This window comes from Procambarus clarkii, chromosome 26, assembly GCF_040958095.1.
Source record: "Procambarus clarkii isolate CNS0578487 chromosome 26, FALCON_Pclarkii_2.0, whole genome shotgun sequence".
Lineage (NCBI taxonomy): Eukaryota > Metazoa > Arthropoda > Malacostraca > Decapoda > Cambaridae > Procambarus > Procambarus clarkii.
The window spans coordinates 11,668,915-11,682,795 of record NC_091175.1 but is presented as its reverse complement, the minus strand read 5'-3'; the positions used below and the strand labels follow the sequence as shown (position 1 = coordinate 11,682,795).

Genomic DNA, 13,881 nt, shown 5'->3' with positions numbered 1-13,881 from the left:
GTTGTGCAGTACACGTACATAGTAGTATGGTTGTGCAGTACACGTACATGGTAGTATGGTTGTGCAGTACACGTACATGGTAGTATGGTTGTGCAGTACACGTACATGGTAGTATGGTTGTGCAGTACACGTACATGGTAGTATGGTTGTGCAGTACACGTACATGGTAGTATGGTTGTGCAGTACACGTACATGGTAGTATGGCTGTGCAGTACACGTACATGGTAGTATGGTTGTGCAGTACACGTACATGGTAGTATGGTTGTGCATCTGCAGTTTGGTGTAGTGCATGAATGTACAGTGCAAGCTTGTGCGGTGTAGGGCCTGCTCATACTCCAGTGTGTTCTCAACGTCACAAAACTGACGTTCTAAATTAACTACCTAACCTAACAGGATCCAAGAACAGAAAACGGGACATAGTCGCTATGATTTTAATGCATCACTTTTTGGCCTTACGGGATTTATACGTCAAAATGCGACGGACTATTAGGGGAACTTATTGTAAAGGTGATAGTGTGGCGAGTAAAGTTTGGGGTAATTAGTGTATGCTTGTGGAGTAAGGTGTGCAGGGTAGACTGCTTGGGAGACGAGTGGTGGTGGGGATGATGACTTGCTTGAGGTGGTGTGTGGGGTTGGGTTCCCTCCCTCTCCAATAATACATCTTATGAGTCGCTGTAATAAGAGCGCTTGTTGCAAGCACAAGCGGCCGCTTGCTCCCCTCCGCCATGCGGGCAAGTCTTGCACCTTATGCTCTGCTGTCAAATCTCGTTCACGCATGTGCCTAACCTCACTCATTTACAAGCACACACGCGCCACCGTATACACCTCGCTTTAGGCTTCGTTTAGGCTCAATTTTGTTTTGTCAATTTTTCATAGATTTAATCTTGTATTTATTTCTGCTAATCTTTGCATTTTATCACGATTAAATCTAGCACTGAATAGTTTGTTTACCCATCACATGATGTATTTCAACAACTGGGAAAGTTGTTACGAATGTTCATAATTCAAATCCTTTCCCCCCTCTTTTATAAAATTAGAATTTAAAGTTTTATTTATTAGTTTGATGAGGCTACAGCTAGCTTGCCCCAGTTAATTTAAGCGCCTCGCCTCGCACAAACGGGCGAGGTGTACAAAAGTGTACAAACAGAAAAGATACCCCAACTGTGAATATGTAGGCTCTGGGTAACATTCATAATCTTAGACAATTTACCCACAGACATTTTAGGAAAGAAAGGCAATATTCGATAATCCGGATATACTGCATTAGCAAAAAAAAAATTGATCACAAGAAAACACCAGGTTAAAACATTTATTTGTACTGTACGTCCAACCACTTGGGCTGGACGGTAGAGCGACGGTCTCGCTTTATGCAGGTCGGCATTCAATCCCCGACCTGACCGTTCAAGTGGTTGGGCACCATTCCGTCCCATCCCAAATCCTTATCCTGACTCCCTTCAAGTGCTATATAGTCTTAATGGTTTTGCGCTTTCCCCTGATAGTTCCCTTCCCTTTATACTGTACATATATTATTGCAAACGATGGTTATAACAAATATTGGCAGGTACTGCTCCTCAGTCACTACAGTACTGTATAGCGATAGGTACATTGCAAACTAGGAGTCACAGTAACGTGGCTGAAATATGTTGACCAAACCACACACTAGAAAGTGAAGGGACGACAACGTTTCGGTCCGTCCTGGACCAAGTCTATTGTGAATGGTCCAGGACGGACCGAAACGTCGTCGTCCCTTCACATTCTAGTGTGGTCGTCAACGTACACTGCAATAAAAAATATAAACTGAATTTCCACGCAGTGACAAGTAGAGGGAACGTGAAATCGTTAAAACTATCAAACCGTTCTCTAGACGGTCACCATGTTCGTAGGATGATCTGTGATAAGCAGCAGGTGGAGGCAGCAAGCCAAGGCCAGCTCCGCCCAACAGCGCTGTATAACCAAGCTCTACACATTAGTTCAAGTTGCTATACTATTATATGCAGACATGCAAGCGCTTAACTAGCTAGTCAAGTCGTTACTAATAACGGTTGAAGCCGATAAAAAAAAAAAAAAAAAAAAAAATGGCGGTAGTAGACAAGACCAAGGAAACCTTGTTTGCTTATGGTCACGTTCTATAGTTTTCCTTCACACCAGTGTACGTATATGTAGACAATGCTCAGCATTCATAATTTTAAATACGGCAGTACATGCAATACGCAATTAGGTTATGTATTCTACTTTAAAATTATGTTACAATAAAAACCACACAAGTTCTTGCATTCTTGCGCAGCGACTGGCACGCAGTTTCGGGCAAGTACTTAATCCTGTTCTCCATAATCCAAATTTTAACTGCTTGGGTAAATAAGCAGTATACGAACCCCTTACCAAAGGAGAAAGTAATTATCAAAGAAGGTACCAAGCCGGGAAAGCTATGTAGCACCATCAAATGTGCGGAAATATCACCAAGAAAACCAATACTAAGACGTACAAGGCGAACGACTTCAAAAGTATCGGATTCGCCAAGAATTCTATAGGGGGATGGTCTGAAAACCACTCCTCTCGGGGCACAACAGATCCCACGATCGTCGTCGAAAATGAACACGCTCGTCCTGAAAGTCTGCTATGCAGCAAGAAAGCGCCAAGAAATTATTAGCCTCAACTCTTATGTTCAATGAATTTAACTTTGTAAAGTGAATTTCTAGGTTTTTGCACCTGCGTAATCATAACTGCTGATGCACTAACGTAAAGGCTAATTTTTCGCTAGGCTGAATTTGTAGTAGCTATTATGGGTTAACCTTTTTAATGTAGATTACCTTGCACCCTTGTTAAAATTTTTATACAATTAGAATACTTTCTTGGACACTAAATATTAGTATACACGGCAACATTTTATCAGACACTTAACGTGAACTTACGACGAAATTTTTAAATCTTTAAAGTGCAGATGTGGTCAAGTATTTTCATACAAGAATCTCATTTCTTGAAAATATGCAGATAAAGTACTGTACTTTCTAGTAGCAATAACCCACCAATTTCATAGTCAAGGCTTATTCGTTTTTTTCTCGGCATGAAAAAAACATCTTAGTGTACCACGTCATGAAAATTCTTTCAGCTTTGCGGTAAACTCTGTAAACCATCTTACAGCCATATAATAGGAAAATTTAAAAATAATTTTTTTAATACATTTATTTAAAAGGGGGTACAATGTTTTATTTCTAGCAAAGACAACTTCAACTATCCAGAGCCAAGTCGTCCTAGTTCCTGCAACGAAGAAAACGTTCATTAGAACCTTTTATTTTTAATAAAGAAGACTTTCTAAAATTGTAAGGTAATGTAAGAAAGTTTCGTGTTAAAACCCTCAAAAAGGGAAGAACATAGCGACTTCCTGTTTTATCTATGCACTTGGAACGCCAGCTTGCCAACCATGGTAACCTGGAGCTGTTATGCAATAAGCTAAAGCTAGTTAAATAGTTTTAATCTCAAACAAAGTTAAGGCGTTTGTGGAATGATTTTGAACTAAACTATGTAACAAACTTTCGTTATTCGTCTCCCCCCCCCTTATAATGCACAATCACATTTTACATTCAACCTCCTTAGTCACTACAAGCTCAAGTTTCAGTAAGTTTAAAATTTAGACACGAATACTGCAGATGCAGTCTCTTGCCACAAGAATGTAACCGATATTAAAAATTAAAATGCCATGCTAATGTTTAAATTTGATCACGTACCTGCAGACACATCTAAAGCTGCTATAACTTCTGCATTGCTTGAATCCTGGAAAAAGGATATTTGTTTAATGCACAAACAAAAGTCTTGCTATGGGACTACATTTTTTAAAGTCAGCTTTATTGTTTCCTCATACCAATCCGAAGTCTAACATGTTTAAGTCATCATTTAATCCCATTTAAATCAATAACAGGTCACATCAATTTAAGATAGGCACAGCAGCTGATAATTTCCACTTACATTGCTAATTAACTGTTCTTAACTTCGCCTGAGGAATTGGTCTCCATCTGAAAGTAAAAAAACAGGTCATTGAAACACGCCATTTAATTGAAGTTAAAGTTGTCTGACATCCCATTACTAATTCGTGATGTATGTAATGTAATATTTTAATTTCAAACTCTCAAGGAAAATCTTGCGCAACATTCAAGTTTACTAACTTGAGTAATTTGTTTTAAACAAACTAATGAAACTTTCCAGCCCAACATGGAGTTTTTAAGTGTCAGAAAGGTTCGTATGTCAGCTTCCAAAAGCAAGCAACATGTAGACTCTTACTGTTTATTCTCAGCACTTTGAATACCAGCTTGACACAAAAATGCAAGCTGGAGCTGTTGTGCATTAAGCAACATTAAATCAACTGCTTAGATTTAATGAATGCTCTATTGTATATACAATAAATTATTTCTAATTACAATAAATAGTTCATGATGCATTGTAAATTTGCAAATAAAATGTTATGTTGAGCAAAATAGTTCCAATAAATGAGAAAGCAAATGGTAATTAAAGCTTCAAAATTTGCAAATGTAGTTCACACAATAGGCCAAAATAGCTATCTAGTACAGTATTTTGATAGCTCAAATATGACTTCTGGGTGCAGAAGAATTTTAAAATCTGCTTTTAATTGGCATATATGTAGCCTATTCTTTTGTACATTAACATATGCAGATTTCACAGATATTAACCTCAAACAATTAGTTTTATCCATAAAACATTTATGCAGGAAAAAAACAATTTTGACTTCATGCAAAAAAATTTACAAGGGTGGAAATTATTATCTACCTCTACTCCTTTGGTATACAATAGAGTTGTCTAGGTGGACTGCCAGCATCTGCTGACCCCAGGCACTTCAGTGTGGCAGGACACTCCAATGGCTTTCGCTTCAGCTATTCAAACACGGGATACTAGTTTATTAATAGAATTTAAAAAATGTAATTATATAATTTTATTTTCAGTAAAGTTTGCCAAATCAGTTGTCTCCATTGCTCCTAGCACTGTCCTATAACAGAACATGCTTGACTTAGCGAGGAATTTTTCTCTTGCACCCCACTGATAACCACATGGTTATTTAGAACCATTAGGACAGTACAGGGTGCTACATTTCCACACAACTTTCATTACCAAGCATTACAAATCTTTCATCCTACATTCCTGAAACATGTTTTTAATTATAATCAATATGGCCTTTTGAAGTCTGATACTAATCAGATCAAATTTGAAGACACCGATTTAGTGCCTTCAAATTTGTGCCTTGCTGTCATTATTTGCACAAGTATTGAAGCATTTGGTTTTGCCTTCAAATTACATAGAAAATTTTAATTGAAATAATCTAAGGGGTTTACTTACCACTTGCAATATTTAAACTCACAGGCCCAATGACTGCAAGTAATGCAGATCCATTTCTGGAAAAAGAAATTGGAAACTAAAAACAAACAAGACTCGCCAACATTACACCGTCATTTATATATTTAGCGGTAAGTGTGACAGGAAGCTAGCCAACACTAAACTGAAATCTAATAGTTACCCAAAATTAACCAATTTGATACCAAAATGGGCTAAATTTATTACTGCATTTTCATTGAACCTAAACAAAGAAATTACACTTTCCTTGCCAAACTTTGTTACACAATATGAAAGGTGTTTACGGTGCACATGCAAAGCACCCTGCCAGGAGACTGGTTACTTTACACATTTATTAAATTATAAAATAAAATTAATAACTTAAATAAGTGGAAATGTACACTTTCCATTTTACAGAATTATAATTGCTGTAGCAAGTAACAAGATAAATAACAGTACAAATAACATGTCTGACCAAACTAATAGCTTTAACAATTGCAAATTTATATTCACTTCTGCCAAATTTTCCACATGTTACAAGTGCTAATTAAAAAATGTCAAATTTGATGACACTTTTAAATAAATTTCTTGCAAATCACAAGCGATTACCATCTTCCAACACCTAGGAATTAAACAGCGCTGGGATCATTAGCAAGGATGCACCATTTTGTTTACCAGAAGGAGGGGGGGAAAGAAAAAAAATAGTTTCTTAAAGCCCCCCCCCCCTTTACTTCCCTCAAATTGTTGCCATGACTTAAAAGTCAAGATATCAAGGGTTACTTTTAAGGCTGCAGACTATCGGTATTTAGTCTATTTAGTAACAATTTGTCACAGTCTATAGCCTAAAATACTTTCTTCAAGCATTCTAGTGTTAGCAAATCACAGTACCTGGAAAGAATTTTTCTATTAAATTCCATTATCCAAGTTCTAGCCTTTTTTGCAGCAATAATTTGGATCACTACTGTAGCCATGGCTTGAAACCGATTAAAGAAATCTTTCAACCGGAGATTAACCAGGCTTTTTATCTACCAAACCTGATTAGAATGTAGGAACTATCCTACAATCATGCCCAGCATTTGGTTTACAAGACAAACTCAGTTGGCAGCACTTACCCACTTTACAGGACTCCCACCACAACCTGAAAAATTGATAATTAGAAGTTAGTTTACCAATTCGTATATAAAGTGACACGAAATGCATTACAGTATTAAAAACTAAGCCAAGTGGCAAAGAACTTTATTACACAATTTAGATACTGATCATTTTACCAGCACTGTTGCTTGGGCATGAAACTGGCAGAAGCATGTAGCTTCCCAGTGATTAACCAGGCCTTTTTATATACCAAAACTGATTAGACTGCAGAAACTTTCCAACAATCATGCCCAGGTTTGGCTCTTTAAAACAGTTACCATTAACTGCAGTATGGGATACATTTACAATTTAGTTATTTAATTTTATCTATACAAATTCAATTCAGGAAGCAGTTTCCCCCCGTTACAAATGTTGCAGCACACATACTACATTATGTTTAGTAAAAGTTGTAAAGCAAAGAGGATGCAAGAAGTGACCAACACTTTCCAGCATACTACTGTACCAATACATTAAATACTATTCATACTTAATACAACAACCTAAAGGTTATAGACCAAGCATCTCACCTGCCGAGGCAACAGTTTTGTAAAGAAGCCTTCCCAAGATCATCTTCAAGGCTTGCCCATACTTGCCATTTTCTCCCTGTGGATTATTTATGGAATTAGGCATTTAGTAGATACGCATCATAAATAGCGAAATAAGAGGTTTAAACCCTTTCAATAGATAGCACAAATACAGTAAAGCTTTGTACCAGGAAATGTAACAGACTAAAGATACAACTAGAGTCAGCTAGTGGAATTACCTGGACATTTTATCTGCCAAACTTCAGATAAAATTACATCAGAAGTTTGGCTTACCATCAACTATTACTATCTAGAATTTTTTATTTTATTGTATTGCCACATTAATATACATCAAACACTCTTAGTACTGTATTAACTTTTATGCCTCGGGTAAGAAAAGTTTGCCCTCAAATACTTAACATACCACCCCCCAAAATTAACATTTAAATTTATTGCTTTAATTTTAACTAAAAATAGTGTTCCAGCCAGAGGGCAGTGTCATGTGCAGAGGCAAGCACTGCCATGGCAATACCTGCAACACTAATATTTCAACTAGTTGTTGGTCACGTATTTCCTACCCAAGGCTTTTAAAAGCTTTGCAAATAGCTTGTACACAAATCATCTCTACTACCAGGCTTTACTTCAACATAGTCGAGATAGATTAGAACACCTGCCCACGGAAGGAGTGAAGCAGAGTACCTACCGTGGTTGTGTCCAGGCAGAGTAGTGATGTTTAATGCCTGTCGAATGCACAACTTTAGCCATTCAGAGTGAGGTCTTCCTAGTTTCTGCAAAGAAAAAAATTAATTAGAAACTAGAATTTTTTGTAAAGAAAGTGGTGCTAAAATTGTAATGCAATGTAAGGAAGTTTCGTGTTAAGCCCTCAAAAAAAGGGAAGAACATAGCGACTTCCTGCTTTATCTATGCACTTGGAACGCCAGCTTGCCAACCATGGCAACCTGGAGCTGTTATGCAACAAGCTAAAGTTAGTTAAATAAAATTTTAATCTCGAGGCAAAACTTTATGGAATGACTAATGAAAATACGAGACTGCAAACCTATCCCAACAGCATCTGCCACCCCCCCCCCAACCTCACAATCACTTCAAAATTTAATCTTATAGAGGTTGAAGTTTTAATTTAAGGAAAAATGATAATGCAGATGCAGCTTGTCACAAGCACATTTAACATTAACACTTTCAATATCAAGTCATTAGTCTAATAGATTTGATCCTTACCTGTATACCAATCTAGTGCTGCTACAACTTCTGCATTGCTTGTATCCTGGAAAAAGATCTTTGTTTAATGTACAAACAAAAGTCTTGCTATGGGACTAAATCTTTTTAAGTCAGCTTTATTGTTTCCTCACACCAATCCGAAGTCTAACATGTTAAAGTCATCATTTATTCCACTTATAATCAATAACAGGTGACCTATCAATTTAGGAAAGGCACAGCATCATAGCTGGTGATAATTTCCACTTACATTGCTAATAAACTGTTCACTTTGTCTACCGAAGAATTGTCTCCATCTGAAAGTAAAAACGGATCATTGCACCATGGACTAGTTATATTTATCCAGCCACCCACTAAAAAATTCAAATTTATGCAGTGAAATAGTACTTGTTAATGTCAAATTTGCAATGGAAAACTTTCCACACTAATAAATTTAATTATTTGAACTTTAATACTCTTAGAAAGTTTATATTTAAACTTTCAACATGCTGAAGAAATTCTATAGAGCCCAACATGTTACATGTCAGAAAGGTTCGTATGACAGCTTCCAAAAGTAAGCCACATGTAGACTCTTCCTGTTTATTCTCTGCACTTGGAACGCCAGTTTGATACAAAAATGCAAGCTGGAGCTGTTGTGCATTAAGCAACCACAACCATTAATAACTGGTTACATTTAATGAATTCTTTAATATATATACAATTCTAATTACAATTAGCAGTTGATAATGAACTTTGTGAATGTGCAAGTAAAATGTTTGAATAAAGATACAGTATAAAATGTTCTAACAAGCAAGATTTCAAATTTTGAAGGTTTAATTACCACTTGCTACGTAAAAAGATTTAAATACTTTTCTTTGAACAACAATGTTAGTATCTAGTACAGTATTTTAATAGCTCATCAAAAGGTGGCAAAAAGCAAGGTTTTAAAATCTCCTTTGAATATTTTATTGAATTTGCATTTCTCTAGCCTAGTCTTTTGTACATTACTTAAGAGATTTGATCAAGATATTAGCATTTTATCCTTAACACACTGCAATCAATAAATGCACATTCATGCAAGAAAAAGAAAAGTACAATATTTTATTGAATAGAAAAAATTTAGGGGGAAAAAAAATTTAAGGATGGAAATAAATATTTACCTATATACTCATTTTGTGAAATGTTTTCTCCAGGTGGTGGACTACCAGCAACTGCTGACCCTAGGAATTTCAGTGTGGCAGAAGACGCCAATGTTCACTTTAGACTACTACAATGGTTTTTTCCACTTCAGCAATTCAAATACACTGTGGAGATCCATTTATTCGTTAGTGCCTTCCTGCCTACGGCCTTTAGCTTGTAGAACTGAAAGTAGACACGTGTTAGAATTTGCCTGTGGAAAAACAAGACAAATTCACACGATTCCGAAATTGTGTAATGGAGTTTCGTATGCTGCCTTCATGAAAAGGGCAACACATAGCAACTACATATTGCTCTTTGCACGTAACTACAGCCTGTATGAACAAGCAGCCTGTAGGAGTTTTGTGCAAATTACAACCAAAGTTTAAAAGCATGCCATTTAAAATTTAAACTAGTACTTTGAATTTAAGTATTTGCTCTGGCTTCAAATAATATTGAAAATGTTAACATTTTATAGACTACCTTGAAAGATGCTACTTACCACTTGCAGCCTCACCCACTGCAGTCTTTGTGCAGCTGTTTCGCAGATAACCCATTTCTGGAAAAGAATGGAAACTTAACATGACTAGCTATAATTAAATATTACACTAATGTCTGGTAATAAATGTGGCTCAAGGGGTCAGGAACTAAAATTTACTAAAAATCAAATTTTAGAATTATATGAATTGAAATTTATACTAATATTTTCAGCATTATGATTGTTGAAGTGATAAAAAAAATTACATCGCAGATAACGTCTTTACTAAACCAACCTACAATAGTTAACACATTTTGGTACTTTTTTCCCCCCCCCCTACCTCTAAAAATATGCTTAGGTAGTAAGTAGCATTATCCACTTCTTAAATCTTAAAAAAAAAAAAATATACAAAGCTGCCCCCCCCCCCAATTTCTCTCATTGTTGCTCTGATAGGCAAGGGAATATTTTAAAGATTACTTTAAGGCTGCAGACTATCAGAAGCAGTGACAAATTGCCACTAAATGAAGTCTTCAGCCTAAAATACTCCTTCACTGAGCATTCTAGTGTTAGCCATTTACAGTATCTGGGGAGAATTTTGTTTAATTCCATTATCTACAAGTTCTAGCCTTTTTGGCAGCAATTTGGATCATTACTGTAGCCATGGCTTGAAACCGATTAAAGAAATCTTTCAACCGGAGATTAACCAGGCTTTTTATCTACCAAACCTGATTAGAATGTAGGAACTATCCTACAATCATGCCCAGCATTTGGTTTACAAGAAATTCATTTGGCAGCACTTACCACTTTACAGGAGTTCCACATCAACCTGAAAAATTTTGAAATGTTAATTTTGTTTACCAATTTGTATATAGATTGACATGAAATGCAGTATAGTATTAAAACTGAAGTAAAGGAATAATTTAAATACCGATTTTACCAGCACTGTTGCTTGGGCATGAAACTGGCAGAAGCATTTAGCTTACCAGTGATTAATCAGGCTTTTTATCTACCAAAACTGATTAGACTGCAGAAACTTTCCTACAATCATGCCCAGGTTTGGCTTTATCATCAACTGCAGTATGGATACATTTACAATTTAAAGTAATTATTTACAAATTCAGGAAGTAGTTAATGTTACAAATACTGCAGCACACACATTCCTAACAAGTTAACAGGATGCAACAAGTAGCAGCACTTGCCAGCATACTACTGTACCAATACATTAAATACCAGTCATACTCTATACAACCTAAAGGTTATAAATAAATTATCTCACCTGCCAAAGCAAGTGTTTCGCGAGGACGCCTTTCCAAGATTAATCTCCAAGGCTTGCCCATACTTGCTATTTTCTCCCTGTGGATTAGAGAGACATTTAGAAGTGTATACCCTACTTGCATAGCAGCAAGTTATAATTCATAGCAGTCGAATAGCAGGTTTAAGCCCTTTCAATGGACAGCACAAATACCAAGTCAAGCTTTGTACCAGGAAATGTAACAAATGTAAAGATAGAACTAAAGTCGGCTAGTGGAATTACCTGGACATTTTATCTGCCAAACCAGATTTTTTTTTTTTACATCCGATGTTTGGCTTTACTATCCAACTGCAGTGCATATATCTTTAGAATTTTATTTACTAGAAAGGAGAAAGCCATTAAGACTAGCACTTTCAAAATAAGTATTTGGGATGGGAGCCAACCACTAAGATGTGGATTGAATGCCGACCTGCATGAATCAAGACCATTGCCCTACCATCCAGCCCATAATTTCAGCCAGATAGCCGTCTTATTAGGCAGAGCTATCCCTTTCCCATTGATCACGACAACCTAACCCCCTATAACTTTTGCTCAATTGTTCAATTTTTAGTCGCAAGGCAGATAGTTTTAAAAGGTTTACGATTAAGGTATTTGGGACCTAGTAAATGGTCAGTTTTACAATTTTATTAAACAAACTACAAAGTGCCAAATTGACATTTAACAATACGATTCACTCAAACCATACAGACTAAAAATTTTTAGTGGGAAAGTTATTGTATTGTCATTTTGCAGATATTCCTGCATGGGCCCTAAATTTCTGGCTGGCCCACTGATTACTTCCACTACACCAATAGATTAAAAGAAACACTACAATGCACATCAACCCACAAGCCATTTATAAAAAATAAGTTACTTTTAAACTATAGCATTCGTACATCCAACACTTTGGCTTGAGAGATTATTAGCTAGTTCCAAATCTGTATTTACCAGTCTGCTCTTCATCTAGTCATCCACCTTTTCAAGCAAAACATTTCCAGTCTTCAGATTTGCTTTTAAACTAGATGGTGTACATGGATAGCAAAATATTAACAGTTTTTAAACATTTGAAAGCCCCAAAAAATTAATATTGCAGTTGTATGCTGCCCATATCTTGGCAAGAACATCAAACTGGAAATAGGAAAACGACAAGTTTCCAGAATTGAAAAGCAAAGATGCCAAAAATGCCAGACATTAAAATATGCCAAAAGCTAGAAAGTAGAATAAACATGCTACATGATTACAATGTACAAAATTGTAATGGTACATAGTGATAAAATGGTCGAATCCAAAATAAAAAGCAGTCAAGCCAAGAAAAACTTAATTCTTTAGCTTCAGGAAAAAATTTAAATTAACAGTCATCACACATGTTGGGATGTTAGCAACAGTCAGGAAGACTATTCTGAAACCAGCAGTTCAATTTTATATTTCACATTTTGTAATTCCGTACAAAACTTACAATTAAAATTAAATTCCGTTAAGTAGCAAGTAATTAAGACAAGAAATTTAGCTACAGTAATAAGATTACATTAACGTAAGATTGTTCTAACTAGTCGAGATGCCCCACGTGACTTGGGGAGACGTTACCCCATACAATGTTAAGTTTAAGGGAAGAATTTTTTCTCAAATATAGACCAAATTCACCAACACTGCCCCCAATTCAAAATTTAAAATTCATAGCTTTAATTTATGAACTACAAGTAGTGTGTGTGTGTGTGTGTGAGTGAAACACTTGCGCAGCGTCACGTGGTGATGGCCGCCATGGCATCAAGTCCTTGGTCACGTATTATTTCATACCAGTTTTAAAAGCTTGGTAACGACGCGCTTTACGCGAATCAAACTACCAGGCGGGACTTGAACATCGTTGAGCCCGTACAAACATTTCCAGAATTAAAACCCGACGCGAGCCTGGTGGCAAGACTGCCGGCCCCGGTGGCCTCACCCGCCATTAATATCTCTTCTAATTTACGGCCACCACACAAACCCAACAATTGTGGGTCACTCTGCACACCGCCATCACAAGCCTTAGTCGTGAAATATATAGTGGAAGAATGCCATCAATGAACGTGGTGAAATTTAAAGGAAACCTACCATCGCAAATATTAAGCTGCCAGATACATGACGCTAAATACAGCGTATTAGCGCGATGCCCAAAAATTTACCACACATAATACCATCATCAAACAATTATACACACAATGTAATCCCCAACAAACACTAACAGGTTATTACAGGACTATAGACACAAGGCGTGGAGGAGTGTACCTACCGTGGCGGGGTGCGGGCGAGTAAGAACGACGCCACTGTCCTCCCCTCCGGCCTCACCTCCCAACACCCGATGGTTCTTTTCTCATCTCCAAATATTTATACCTTTATTTACAAATACTTATTACTAGTTATCTAATACATGTTAGTTAATCCAATTTCAGGAGTAATCAGACTTTAAATTATCAATACCTTAATCATTCATAAATATTACCTTAATTATAGCAATTATCATGATCATTCAAATTCAAATTCAAATGTTTATTCAGGTAAAAGTACATAGATAGAAGATGAATTACAAACATCATGTTGGATTTATAGATACAAACCTACCTGCTCACATTTTTGGAAACGGTAACCAGCTACTCAGACAAAGAACCTTTTAATAAGATACCACATGAAACACTAGCAAGGAAATTACAGGCACATGGAATAAATGGTAGAATACCGGAATTGATAAAACAATTGATAAA

At 36.4% G+C, this 13,881-nt stretch overlaps 1 protein-coding gene across 2 annotated transcripts; it reads right to left on the bottom strand.

Annotated features, from left to right (window-relative positions):
• Nucleotides 1-3,117: 3,117 nt before the first annotated feature.
• LOC123756625 (uncharacterized) lies at nt 3,118-13,487 on the bottom strand. Of its 2 annotated transcripts, XR_011229723.1 has the most exons (15): nt 13,413-13,487; nt 11,132-11,208; nt 10,657-10,681; nt 9,880-9,936; nt 9,362-9,563; nt 8,473-8,518; nt 8,226-8,271; nt 7,693-7,777; nt 6,993-7,068; nt 6,447-6,472; nt 5,341-5,396; nt 4,777-4,880; nt 3,961-4,007; nt 3,723-3,768; nt 3,118-3,255 (listed from the first exon to the last, which is right to left on the bottom strand). XR_011229723.1 is itself a non-coding variant. In XM_069331912.1 (8 exons), the coding sequence occupies exons 1-5, from the start codon at nt 12,107-12,109 to the stop codon at nt 9,489-9,491; spliced, it is 249 nt and encodes an 82-aa protein (XP_069188013.1). In that variant the 5' UTR covers nt 12,110-12,124; the 3' UTR covers nt 7,689-7,777; nt 8,226-8,271; nt 8,473-8,518; nt 9,362-9,488. The 2 variants fall into 2 exon arrangements, 1 of the variants encoding a protein (XP_069188013.1); XM_069331912.1 differs by lacking the exons at nt 3,118-3,255; nt 3,723-3,768; nt 3,961-4,007; ... (3 more) ...; nt 6,993-7,068; nt 13,413-13,487 and adding an exon at nt 12,095-12,124 and having other exon boundaries at nt 7,689-7,777.
• Nucleotides 13,488-13,881: the final 394 nt, after the last annotated feature.

What these genes read in the sequence shown, in the direction of transcription:
- LOC123756625 (XM_069331912.1), bottom strand. An exon ending in TGTGGAACTCCTGTAAAGTG is followed by an intron (nt 9,937 to 10,656) that starts GTAAGTGCTGCC and finishes ATTCTTTTCCAG; the next exon opens with AAATGGGTTATCTGCGAAAC. An exon ending in AGTGGGTGAGGCTGCAAGTG is followed by an intron (nt 9,564 to 9,879) that starts GTAAGTAGCATC and finishes GTCTACTTTCAG; the next exon opens with TTCTACAAGCTAAAGGCCGT.